General features: G+C 63.6%; 1 protein-coding gene across 2 annotated transcripts in view; it reads right to left on the reverse strand.

The window, feature by feature from the left end:
- COL5A1 (collagen type V alpha 1 chain) overlaps positions 1-5,774 on the reverse strand; it is a 144,818-nt gene extending 139,044 nt beyond the window's left edge. For both annotated transcript variants that reach the window (XM_061154202.1, XM_061154201.1), the window contains exon 1: positions 5,616-5,774. In XM_061154202.1, coding sequence (XP_061010185.1) covers positions 5,616-5,733 — 118 coding nt within the window. In that variant the 5' untranslated portion in view covers positions 5,734-5,774. The remainder of the gene's footprint in view (positions 1-5,615) is intronic.
- Between the last annotated feature and the right edge of the window lie 7,276 nt (positions 5,775-13,050).

The following is a 13,050-nucleotide window of genomic DNA, read 5'->3' on the forward strand; positions in this document are numbered from 1 at the left end:
CCCTCCATCACCCCACCACGAAGCCCCACGCACCCAGTGGAGCATGCATCCATCCACTCCTTCCATCAACTTTGCTCCAGCTGCCCAGGCCGTGTGGATGCAGAAACAGCGTCTAGGTTAGCAAGGCCCCACCCCACTCCCCCAGATGCCCTGGCAGACGATCAGCTGTCATCCATGGTCACGTCTCAGGAGCCAGAGTCCTTGAACCGGGACGTGGGCAGGTCCATTCCCTCCACTGGGCCCCAGTCCCCGCTGGTAAAGTGGGGGTGGCTTGAGGAGCGGTGTGCTGGACACGGACCGCCCACGACCTCCGCCACCTCCAGGCCAAGGTTCGAGGCTCAGGCCAGACCGAATGATTTGCAGACGGAGCCATGAACTCATGGGGGAAGGGGGGCTCTCTGAATGAGAACCGCTTCTCATTCACAAGACGGAGGGAGTGACTCACAAGGCCAGCCACTGAGCAGAGCCAGGAACTCGCCCCAGACCCACTGCCCCCTGCCACCCAGGGGCCCAGAGCGGACAGAACGGTGACAACGGTGCTGCGGACACATCACGCACTGAGCCCCGTCAAAAATCCTGCCGGAGCAGCTTCCCTGGGGGCTCAGTGGTAAAGAACACAAGTTCGATCCCTGGCCTGCGAGGATCCCACAGGCCCCGGAGCAGCTGAGCCCACGCACCACAACTGCTGATCCCATGCTCTAGCGCCCTGGAGCCGCAACTCCTGAGGCCCAAGTCCAAGAGCCCGCGGCGCACAAGAGACGCCACCGCAGAGAAGCCTATGCGTCGCAACTAGAGATCAGCCCCCGCTCTCCGCAACTAGAGACAGCCCGAGCAGCAGTGAAGGCCAGCACAGCCAAAAATAAATAAAACCTTATTGAAAAAAAATCCCACAGGAGCCACAGTCATCACCCTTTCCTATAGATGGGAACCTGGTGGGGGTGGGCAGGATGCTGACCCAGCTGCAGGCCGCCGACCCTAAGGCATCACCCACAAGGGGCCTCCAGGCCATGGGTGTGGCGGGGCAGCTCTGCCCACAAGAAGGGCTGACACAGGCTCCGCCCGCAGGACCTCAGTATCCCCAGGAGCCAGGCCAGAAAGCTCAAGGCATATTTGGCCAAGTGCTGGCCAGATGACTCGATTACAGGGGAGAAATGAACAGAGGGAAAAGCAGAAGCTATAATCTAACATCGCCCTCCTGTGAGCAAAAAAAAAGACTCCTCAGATTATCAGACCCAGCTGGACCGGCTTGTCCTGGGCCGGACCCACAGCCTCGTGGCTGCCCGGTCGCCTCCCGTCTCCCCGGCAGGGATGGGGCGCGGGGAGGAGAGACGTGGCCTGGCCGAGGGCGCCTCAGACACAGCAGGCCCGCCTGGGCAGACCGTGAAAACACAGGGGCCTGTGCGTGGATGCGGGCACGCACACCTGCGTACGTGTATACGCCCACCAACACTCATCTCACACACACAGACACACGCATCCAAACACACCACATGCATACACATGCATGCACAACACACACAAACGCACACACGTGTGCACCCCTCTCTGCTGGGCTTGTAGAGCCCTTCCACATACGTGGCCTAGGGCAACCTTTACTGCCATCCCAGGAGGTGACAGACGTGGGAGACTGACCCCGGAGCACACAGGGGGCTGAAGAGAGTGCAGGAGGGGCCAGGCCGAGCCACTTGCGGACGGCAGAGCCCCCCCCACCTGGGGTCTCGCTGGGCCCAGAGCCTCCCGCTGGATACTTAAAGCTAGAGAGGCCTGTGGCAACACTGTGCATCTTCCTTCCACAAAATCACCACCCCAAATAGCAGCCACTTAAGACCCTCCACTCATTACCAAAGGTGCCCCCACACTCCACTCACTGTCTTCAGGGATCACCCCGATCCGTCTACACAACTACTCTCAGAGCAAGGAAGCCGTGTCCCCCCGTTTCCCAGAGGAGAAAGCTGAGGCACGGGGACTGTCCCCGGCTCAGACAACCCCTTAGAGGCAGAGAAGCCCTCCCAGCAGCCCTGGGTTCAGTGACCTGACCGCCAAGCGCTGTCCTCCCACCAGGGCCCAACGCGGCAGGACCCCCAGGCCAGGGCAGGCGGCACCCCTCAGGTGGTCTCGGCGAGGGGCCCAGAGAGGGTTAAGGACAGCCCCGCTGCCCTCCGGTCCCTCCCGAGACCTCCCTCTTCTCACAGCAGCCACTGCTGCTGGCACAGCATCCTGGGGCGGGCAGCCCTGGGGGCGGCCCGCCAACCGACTCAGTGAGGGGCTTTCCAGCCAAGGGGAGCAGCCCCGGGAGAAGAGCGAAGCGGTGGGGCTGGGAAGGTCGTGCCAGCAAGGAGGATGGATGAGGCAGCAGCCAGAGGGGAAGGTGGGCACCTGCTAAGGGGGCCCTCGGCAACAAAAGGAAGGGGAGGAAGAAAGGAACGGCCGAGTTAGCATCACCTCCTCCAGGAAGCTGCCCTGGAGCGCCCCAAGGGGCCAACCCTCCACCCTGTTTTCAACAATGCTTGGCCAAGAGAACAAACAGTGCAATGACCAGTGTCCACAGGTGGGCCTCCCCACAGCCTGTGCGCTCTCCATCACTTCTGCCTTCCCCACAGCCAGGCCCAGCCGAGGCAAGGGCTCCCGGAGTCAGTAGCTCACCCGGGTGAGTGATGGGCCTGGTGAAAGGGGAGTGGAGGCTTCGGTGCCCTTCGATGGCCTTGGGGTAAAAAGCCGGGAGGGGGCAGGAAGAGACAGAAGAGGGCGGAGGGAGAGAGCGAAACACTTGGCTGGCCAAATGGGACCCCTCCCTCGGCCCCGGTGAGCCCCAGGCCTCCCCAGGGAGAAGCCCGCTCAGCTCCCAGGCACAGACAGCAGACAGACCCAGAGTCTGCAGTCTCAGCCCCCCGCCCCTGGGCCTCTCAGAACACAGCCCCACCACATTCCAGAGGCCAGGGTGAGAGTCCAAGACGATGATGTGGGCACAGACCTAGGAGTTCACCAGGCAAGGCCAGCGACTTCATCCCGAACGTCACCGTGCGTGGGGCCTCCCCGTGGCCGGGGACCCCACCCTGCTCCTCGTGGCAAACCCGGGGCTCCAGTGAGGGTGCCGCAAGGGGGCCTTGGGTGCCTGACTCATCCTCGACCCTCGGGGCGCACTGTTACTAAGTGAGGGGCGGGAGGCCGTGGGGGCGGTCTGTTCCCCACACCCCTTTGCGCCACCCGACCCCATCTGTGACCCGGGGTGGAGGCAGGGATGGGAGACAGGGCCAGACAGCCAGAAGGCAGGGCGGGCAGGCGGGCAGTGCTCAGCGAAGGGCGTGGCCGTGGTGAGAGTCCAGAAATATCTGAAGGGTGGGGTCGTGGGGCAGGCTCTGGCCGGCACCCCAGGAACAGCCCCGGAGCAGCACTGGGGAGAAGGGCCTTTGTGCTTCCAGCCCAGGGAGGGGACTGCTGCCCGCGGCCAGTGCGGGAGGCGGTGACCCCAGCTCCAAGCCCTCTGGCCACAGAAACCTGGACCAGAGGAGAGAGAGGCTTGGGGAACCAGCTTGGCTTCTGAACCCCTCCCACTGACTGTTCTTTTATGGGGAGGAGGGGGGAGGGGAGGAGAAGATGGAAAAGGCTGTCTTTCCAGCCAACTGGATTGAGTCAGAGGAAATTTAACCATTTGGTGACTGTCAAGTCCCACAAAACTTGGACAACTCTTCCGACCAAATTATTGCCAAAAGTGACCACGTGACCGGCGTCAACCAATGGTGTGTGGAGGAGATGACCTCAATTTCCAAATATTGGGGTCATGTTTCATTTCACTTACTCTCCTTTGCCCGTTACAATGTTAAACGGCCCCAAATGCAATCTGACTTTTCATGCCTTCACACACTTGGCCAAGAAGAAGGTCGGAAAAAGAGCCATGTTCGGAGAGAACTCAGAAAACATCTGGTGAATCTCAGAATGGAGAGGAGATGCGCTGCTCCCACCCCCGCGGGCTGAGGATGCCTTCAGAAAGGGTCCCACCCTGGGAGGGGAGGTCTGTGAAACCCACCCAGGGAGGTGGCTTCTTCACAGGCTCCCAACGTCTCTTCGGCAGGAGCCAAATGTCTAAGTCCACAGCCATGGCCCAGGCGCTGACCCCGTGCCCGCCTCAGTCAGGACGGGAAAGCGGAGGCGGGGGGCAGAGACGGCTAACAGTCCACTCCAAACCCAGACGAAGGCATGCTCTGCCTGCTCCCCAGCCCCGGCGTGTGGGGGTGTGGACTCCCCTGAAGGACTCCCACCTGACCTCCTGGGGGAAAGCCCAGCAGAGGAGCAAGGGCAGGGTTATGTGGTTTTGTCCCTGTCGGATGCTCAACACAGGTGCCCTGACCACATCCCTCGGCCTGCTCCACACCACCTCCCTGGAGGCCGCTGCTGTCCCCCACCCCCAGTGACCCCGGGAGAAACCCAAAGCCTGTGAGCTGAGCCCAGGATCCAGGGCACGCGGGTGGCAGTCCAGGGCTGAGACCCCAGACCCCCAGAGCCAGGCCAGGTCCCCATGCCTTCCCCAGCCCCTGACCAGCTGGATACCCTGACTCCTGCTCACCCTGTCTGGCCCACCAAGCACTCACGTGCCAGCAAAAAGGGACAGAATATCTTGATTGGTAAGTGAAGGTGGAAGTGATTCTTCCTGTATGTCTTCAAATTACAAAGCAGAGCAGAGTCAGGGAACTAAAGTGGTGCTTTCTTGGGGTGGGGGGGGGACCCCTGGCTGGTCCAGCTGTCTCCTGGGCCACTGTCCCCTCCCTCTGTCTGCACTCAAGGTGAGCCTGTTCTGAGTCCGTCTCCCGTCAGCTACTGGGAGACATTGAGGGCCATGAGCTCTGAGGACTAAGACGTTGAAAGACCTACTCTACGGGATAGGCAACCGCACAAGTGATGCTTGGAACACCACCGACATCAGGGAAGTGTGGGGGCGGCAGGCATCTAAGCAGGCGCCCTGTGGGTGCTGGCTGGCTGGATGCCGCTGGCAGGAGACGGCTCCTTCTAAGGGCAGACCTCTGGCAGAAGTCCCGTGTGTGCATCATGTAAACCCCAGGCAGCCCAGACCCGACAACATCTCCCCACCTTGAGCCTAGAATCCATCTCTGGGCGGTAAACCCTAAAAAAACTGCTTCCCAGGAGAAGTGGGGCGGGGGGGGGGCCTCCGCTTCTGGGATTCCCTTCCCCTGCCCTCCACCCTGCGGCCCCTCATCCCAGGAGGCCTGGCCAGAACTGACCCGCTGTAACTCTAGGGGGCGACCCTTCCCGGGTTTCAGGAAAGGAAGTTGTGCTGCGCGCCTGGGACAGGGAAGGTAAAGTTTCGGGACAAAAGTCTGCCTGCTTGGTGGACAGCCCCTCCGGCGCATCCTACACGGAGCCCCATCCTCGGGTCCCCCGACGCCCCAGCGGTTGGCCCATTTGGCGCGGGGGAGGACTGTGCCGGCGCGTCTCCCTCTCCGGGGCCCCCAACTAATGGCATTCGGAGTCTCGGGCCGCGCATTCCACAGCCAAGCCGGGAAAGTCGTGCAGGAGCAGAAGAGGCCGGGCGCCCGGGGATGACAGCCGTGCCGGCCCCGGCAGCCCCCGGCGCCCAGAGCCCCGGCGCCCCGCGCCCTTACCTGCGCGGCTCGGAGGCGACGCCCACAGCAGCAGCAGCAGCAGCAGCGGCGGCGGGGACAGCAGCGAGGCGCCCGGGTGGAGCGGGCTGCGCGCTTTCCAGCGGGTGTGGACGTCCATGCCGGAGGGGCGCGCGGTGCGGGGCGCGGAGCGGGCGCGCGGGGACGCACGGGGCGCGGGGCACGGCCCGGGCAGCGGACTCAGCGGGGCCGGCACGACCTTAGGGAGTCATGGGAGCAGCCGCCGGCCCGTTCTCTTTGTGGCCGTGGCCCCCCGGGAGGGTCGGCTGGCGCGCTCGCCCACGGCCGGGAGGGCTCGACCTCGGTCCGCGGGGCGCCGGGATCCCGCTCGGCTCGCTGGCCCCGGCCTCCTCGCCCCCTCCGGTTCCTTCTGGCCTCCTCCTCGTCGCCGCCGCCCCGCGACTCGCTCCCCTGGGCGCTGCGCTCGAGTGAGGTCCGGCGCCGGCCGCGGGGACTCAGGAGGAGTGCGACCTCGCCTCGGGCGCCGAGCACTTTTTCCCCCTTCCCCTCCCGCCCTCGCTCCTGGAAGGCACCCGCGGAGGCCGGGGCTCCCCGGCGCCCGCAGCAAATCAGAGCGGCCGCTGGGCTCGACCGGGCCGGCCCCCGCTTCCCACTGGGCGCCGCGGGCGGGGAGGTGGGGCCAGCAGGAGAGTGGCGGCGAGGAAGGGGCTGGCCCGGGGCGGGCGGGACCCGAGCGGGCACGGCGCCCCGGCTCTGCCGGCGTGCGCGCGCTGACGGAGCCACCGGGGCAGATCCTGAACGCCCACTTTTCCCGCCCCAGGTGCCCACACCTGGCCGAGCCCCAGAACCAGTGTGGAGGCGCCCCGAGTTAGAGCATTTGGAGTTAAAAAAAAGTTGCAGCTCACCCCGCCTAACTGTTTCACGTACTTGGAGTTGAGAGCTCCTCTTCTGGGTGGAGACTGGACTTCCAATCCAGCCAGATCGGGGCGCCCAAGACTGTAGCAGGCGCGTCCACCCCAACCCACGACCTGCTCTCCACCTTCCCGCACGGCAGACTGGGCATCCGTGCCCACGCTGAGGTCTGGACTCCGGAGAGGTCCTCCGGAGGAGATTGGAGGTCACATATCTGGCATATTAATCAGGCGGAGTTCGCCAGCACCCCTCCCGCCTCCTTCCTCCTGCGTGGAGACCCCTCTGCCGCAAAAAAGGGAAGCCAAGGAGACGTGTAAGGGAGGTGACAGCCGCAGAGGATGACGGCTGGGGACCCGGTTGCCCCGGACCACGTCGGGCACTGCCTCTCTTCCTTCACTGCTTTAAGCCTCCTAGAGCTCTCCCTGGAGCCTCCAGGCTGCGGTGGTGGGCAGCAGCCCCTTCCATTTGGTTCCCCCAGCCCAGAAATATGCACCCAGCTCCCCCCTCAAAAGCCTGCTGAAGCCTCCCTAAACCCCTTCCTAGAAGAGCGACTGTGCTGGCTTTTAAAGTGGAGGGAAGGTGAGTCGGGGGCTTTTCAGAACCCAAGCCATGCCCTCTGTTTTGAACAGACAGTTCAGCCAGTGACGCTGAAGCAGTGCTGGGACCCCTGTGCCCCGGCCTCCAGACTGAATGTGAAATTCCCCCAAACACCCTTCAGTTCCACCGTTCTGCAAGCAGGGAGGGAGGGGAGGAGGGGAGAGGTTGGGTTTGCTGGCACGGCCGCGTGCTGCCTCTCGAGCCGGGCGGTAGGTCCCTGGGGCTATCGCTGTGGCCCACATCTGCCCAGGTAAAGGATGAAGCGCACAGTGGTCTCTCTGGTGTGGATAGTTGTTTCTTGCTGTTTTACAACCCGTGTAAATCACATCTGCGATCTGGGTGGGTGTGCATTGTGTGCACAGGTGTGTGGGTCTGCAATTCGTGTGCCGGTCAGCTGGAGCTGGTCCTTGGTGAACCTTCCTGAGAGAAATTCCACTGGACACCCCCTGAGCCCCCAGCCCCACCTGGCCCCTGGAATGCCCCCCACACCACTAGGGGAAGGCCGGCTTCTCCTGAAGACTTGGTGCTACCGTGGGCCAGTGGTCTGGCTGCAGAAGACAGTGCTGACTTGGCTCCATTTCCCCCAGCGACGCAGAGAGCTCTTCCATGAGTCGCAGGTGCCTCTGTGCTGCTCGCCAGCCCCCCGACACCTGGAACTCAGGGTGGGCATCTGGCCCCTCAAGAGCTGATAGTCAAGGGACACCGTGTCCCCCAGAGAGCTGACTGCACAGGAATGAGAAAGCTTGGGACAACGGTGGGCTCACCAGGGCCCGGACTTGGGTGGGGAGGTAGTTGCTAGCCCACTCAGAAACTCGGAGAACAACCCCTAAACTGAGCACCCCGCCCTGCCCGCCCACCCTGTCCCACCCCCTGTGGGGGGGTGGCCGTGAGGCCTGGCCACAACTGGGAGCCCAGCGGGGACAGCAGGAGCACCAGCCAGACCTGTGTGTTGGCCATGTCAAAGCCACTCTTGCGCCAGGTCACACACAGCAGTAAAGAGCACAGTCAGTTCTCCCCCTGCAGATAAGGGAGGTGAGGATCAGAGAGGCTGAGGGACTTTTAGCCAAAGTACCAGCCCATCCATCCGTGGCCAAGCCCAAATTTGAACCCAGATTTGCCTTCGGGCAGGAAAAAATGAGGATCACCTTGCCCAGATCCTTGCAACAATGCCTCATGGTTGACCCCAGCAGTATCCTGCGCCCCTCCCACAACTGATTAAAACGAAGAGTCCTTTGGAAACTGTTTATTCCCTCTGGGCTCCAGGACGCCTGTAGTGACTGAGACACTCGTCCCCAGCCCTGCCTCACCCCCGTCGCCTCCCCTGGGCCTGAAACGCCACACAGGGGCTCCAACTCCGACAGCTCAGGCAGCGCCTGCTCACCTGTGAGCCCCCCTCCTCTCCTGTGATTGCCTCCAGGGTCCCACTCGGTCCCTCCCTGGCTTCCACTGCCGGCGTTCCACCATGGCAGGGACTCGCCAGCATCCAGGGTCTGAGCGCCCCTGGACACCCCTGGCCTTGTGTCTCCCAGGGTGCCTGGCGGAGCGTAGGCGTGCCGCAGCTTTGCACCTGGGATCCGCCGCCCACCCTTCGCTTCTCCTGTAAGGTCTCCTCCCCGATTTTTTTAAGTGGTGAATCACGGTCTCAGTGTCCAGCGGCGGGCTTGTGGGCTCTCCCATTCCCCTGCCACCAGACGGGGCCACCCAGGCTCCTGGGTCCTCGTGGGGCTGGGAAAGCCCGCCCTTCCTGGGGAAGCCCCCCAGAACAAGCGGCTACCTTCTTCCCCTCCTCCTCTCCCAGGCAGGAGCTCATGGCCCTTTGGAGGAGGCGGAAGAACGGATGATCAGCTTGCCTCCCAGGAGGGACCCAGGAGGGACCCAGGGAGCTCCCGCTCTGCAGGCTGAGGGGCTGGCGCTGCCCCCGCATTCACCCACAGCCGTGGGGCGGCCCTGAGGCTCCCTCCAGCTGCCCAGAGAGGCTGCTGCACACCTGCCTCAGGCACCTGTGGCCCCAGCTGCCTCCTGCAGTTGGTGCCCGGGACCAGGCCAGCCCCTAAGTCCCGGGCTCGGCTGCGGCCCAGCGGCAGGGATCGCCAGCCCCGGACCTCGGGTGGTGAGTGCTGACCCCCGGCCCTCAGCGCTCCTCCCTGGGAAGCGGGGGTGAGGACGCCAGCCTCCAGGGAGCCCCGTGGATGAGAAGCTGGGCCAGGAAGGCCTGAGGAGCCCCGTGGGGTCCTTGGGGGGCTCCGGGGCCCCCTCCCACCCTCCCTGCCCTCTCCTGCATCCTGCAGCCGGGTAGTCTCCCTCCGACCCCTCTGAGCCTTCTGCTAGAAACTTCAGGGCTTCACCCGTTCACCGCACCACCGGCCCAATCGAGTAAAACCCCTCCCATTGGGCCGGGAGGACGTGGAGGCTGGGGGCCCTGAGACCACCCGCTCTAGGACCGGCAGCTGGGGTGGCCCAGCCGGACTGGAGCCCAGAGCTCCCACCTGGGGAGCGTGTGAGCCGCCCTCTGGGAGGACGGAGGCTGTCCATCCCGCTGGCCCCAGGAGCCCCACCTCTGCCTGCGCTGAGCCCTGGCCGGCCGACCTTCCAGCCCTGGGCCCTGCCCACGCCCCCTGCAGGCTGGAGCCTCTGCAGGCCAGGGGTTCCCCCTCTTGCCCACCCAGGCTGCAGGCTGTCCCTCCAATAACCAGCAAGACTCAGGCGGGGTGGCTCTCACTCTCAGGGCAGCCCTTCACAGTTTCCAAGGGAAACCCACCACTTCAAGGCCGAGGTCGACGGGTGTCCTTCCCCACCTTCTCTTTGACCCGGTGGAGGAGGTGGAAGGGAACCCAGGCAGGCCAGTGGCCAAGGGCTGCTCCCAGGATGGCAGGCTTCCCAGGGTACGGGTTTGCTCAGGTACAACAAAGTACCCGAGATCGGGTAGCTTGATCCCCAGGAATGTGCTCTCACCCTGGAGGCTGTGAGTTGTGAGATGTACAAATGTGAGAGTTGGACCGTAAAGAAGGCTGAGCACCGAAGAACTGATGCTTTTGAACTGTGGTGTTGGAGAAGACTCTTGAGAGTCTCTTGGACAGCAAGGAGATCAAACCAGTCCATCCTAAAGGAGACCAACTCTGAATATTCATTGGATGGACTGATGCTGAAGCTGAAGCTCCAATACTTTGGCCGCCTGATGCGAAGAGCCGACTCATTGAAAAAAGACCTTGGTGCTGGGAACGATTGAAGGCAGGAGCAGGGGACGACAGAGGATGAGATGGTTGGATGGCATCACCGACTCGATGGACATGAGTTTGAACAAGCTCCAGGAGATAGTGAAGGACAGGGAAGCCTGCAGAACTGAAGTCCATAGGGTCGCAAAGATCAGACACGACTTAGCGACTAAACAACAACAACCCTGGAGGCTGGACATCCAGCTCAGGGTGTGGGCAGGGCTGGTTCCCCGGAGGCGGCTCCTGAGCTGGATGACGGCCTTCTTCCCCCCACATCTGTCCTCCTTGCAGGCCATGTCCTGAACTCTTCCTAGAAGGACAACTCACATTAGGTGAGTTCACCCGAAAATGAAGGTGACTTTGTCTCTTCTTTAAAGGCCATTTTACCGAACACAGTCACATCCAGAAGTTCTGGGGGTCAAGGTTCAGTGTGTGAACCTGGAGGGGGGTGGCATCAGACACCCAGGACACCTCGGCAATCAAGGTCTGTGGGCCTTTGAGGAAGCCTGGGTGGGGGCTATCTGTTCTCCAGAACAGTAGGGGCATTCTGAGGCCGGAGGGGTGGCGGGGGGCTGGGGGGGTGGGCAGGACCCTGTCCAGCGGGAGGAACCTGAGTGGCAGCTCGCCGTGCCTGCTGCTCCAACCGGCTGACAGACAGCCTCGCTCCTTCTGCACGTGGAGCTGAGCCCCTTGGCTGTGATGGCGTCCACACCGGGCCAGGGAGCGGGGGGCGGACAGGAGCTAAGGGGGCGACTGGACAACTGCAGCGACCTAAGACGCAGCTGCCCGCCCCGCAGAGGCTCCCTCCAGTCTCCTCTCCCCTCCTGTCTCCTCTCCCCCCACCCCCTGCCACTCACACACCTCACTCTTCCCGAGGAGAAGCCCAGGGTGCAGGGAAGTGCCCCGAGGTCCCTGTGACAAGGGTGGGCGCGGCGGGTGCAGCTAGCACCGTGGGGGGAGCCGGGCCTCCAAACGTGCTTCTGTCTGCATCTCCCCCCAGGGGGCCTGGCCCCAGCATCCCGGGCCGGTCCAGGCCCCAGCCTGTGCTCCACGGGGTTTTCTGGGTGAGCCCGAGTGGGTAGGGAAAGAGGCAGACAGGAAACCAGGAGCCAGGGCTCCCGTCCTGGCGGTCACCCTGCTCTCCAGGGCTGCGGGATCCTCCTGGAATCCCACAGGCTTTCTCCATTGGTTTCCCCGTGAAGCCCCCTGCTCTATGCCAGAACTTCCACGCCTCCGAGAAGTGAAGGCCTCTCCCATCAGCCAGCTTGGAATCCAGCAGGGGAAGGGGCTGTTCCCTCCCAGAGCGCCCAACCACGACTCACACAGTCCTGCACCCGCAGACCAGCCAGGACTCGGCCGCGGGCATGGTTCAGACCCAGCACGCCGGTCTGCCCGAGGCTGGAGCTCTTCGTGGCTGCAGAGCGTCGACCCAGGGCCAGGATGCAGGGTTCTTGACGGTCAGGGAGCCGCCCCGCATCGGGGGCAGGGACAGGGACCGGCAGCCTGATGCCAGGAGTGCCGGCAGCAGACGCACCCTGGACTGGCTGGCATGGGTGGGTGAGTCAGGCCTGGCAGCCCCCAGTTGCGTGGCCCGCCCCTGCTTCACGCCGCATGGCTGTTTCCATGTTGTGCCCACTGTGTTCCTATCCAGGGCCAAGTGAACTTGACGAAGTAATGGGCTTTCAGGCAAAACAGCCCGTGACAGACAGCCTGGGCTTTGGACACTGAGGGCGAGCTTGCATTTATTCAGACAGTGGGATGTGGGTCCACCCCTCTCGGCCTCAGACTGGGTGGACAGGTTACCCTCCTGAAGATGTTTTATAGGCAGAGGCTGCGTTCGCAGCGCAGAAGAACGTCAGTTGGAAAAATCCCTGTTGACTTGTAACGAGCTTCCTGTGTAAGTGAGGCCAGGGCACCATTGCTCAGGTGCAGAGGGCATCTGCCCGGGGTGGTGTCTGCTGAACCTGGGACCTCATACTTCTGTCCCCGCCGGCCCGAACGGGACCCCTCCCCGGGAGGTGAAGGCAGAGGTGTCCCTGGAGCCCGGGGCCAAGTGCCCTGGACATGCAGCGCTGCCTCGGACCCCAGCTTCCCATCTGGAAAATGGGTCAGAGAGGCCGCTTCACAGACGGCTGTGTGATTGCCTCTGGGGGCAGGCAGGGTCCGTTCCGGGCACAGAGCACGCGCCCACCTTCAGGGTCAGAGTCCCAGAGGGGATGAGGCCCCGGCCTGTGAGCGGGGGTGTTGGGCAGAGGTGACTGGGGGCCAGCGTCTGAGGACTCCCACATCCGGGGTGGGGGCTCCCTAAGGAGGTGATCCGGAAGTTCAGACCCCAGGGTCCCGGAGAAGCCGCTCAGGGCCTGGTGCCGCCTCTCCACGATGCCCTCCCTGGAAGGTCCCGCCAGCGGAGGGAAGGCAGGAGCTCGGGCCCAGAGGAAGCCCGTGGGGCGCACTGCCGGGGCGGGGCTGGGGCAGAGCGTGCGGGGGCCGGGGGCCCGCTGGGAGTCTGGGCTCTCCCAAGGAGAAAGGGCCAGATAGGGGTTTTAGGAGGAGAAGGCTACATCAGAGTCTTCTTCTGGAAAGATCCCTGACTGCAGGGTGGAGAACTGCTCAGAGAGGCAAGAACCAAATCAAGCTGGAAGGGTGAGGGAGGTGGGAATGGGGAGGCAGGGGCTGGGACTCACCCAGACTTGCCAGGAGCCCAGGGCCCAGCCAGGAAGCCGATCCACCCATCA

This window comes from Dama dama, chromosome 11 (genome assembly GCF_033118175.1).
Source record: "Dama dama isolate Ldn47 chromosome 11, ASM3311817v1, whole genome shotgun sequence".
Lineage (NCBI taxonomy): Eukaryota > Metazoa > Chordata > Mammalia > Artiodactyla > Cervidae > Dama > Dama dama.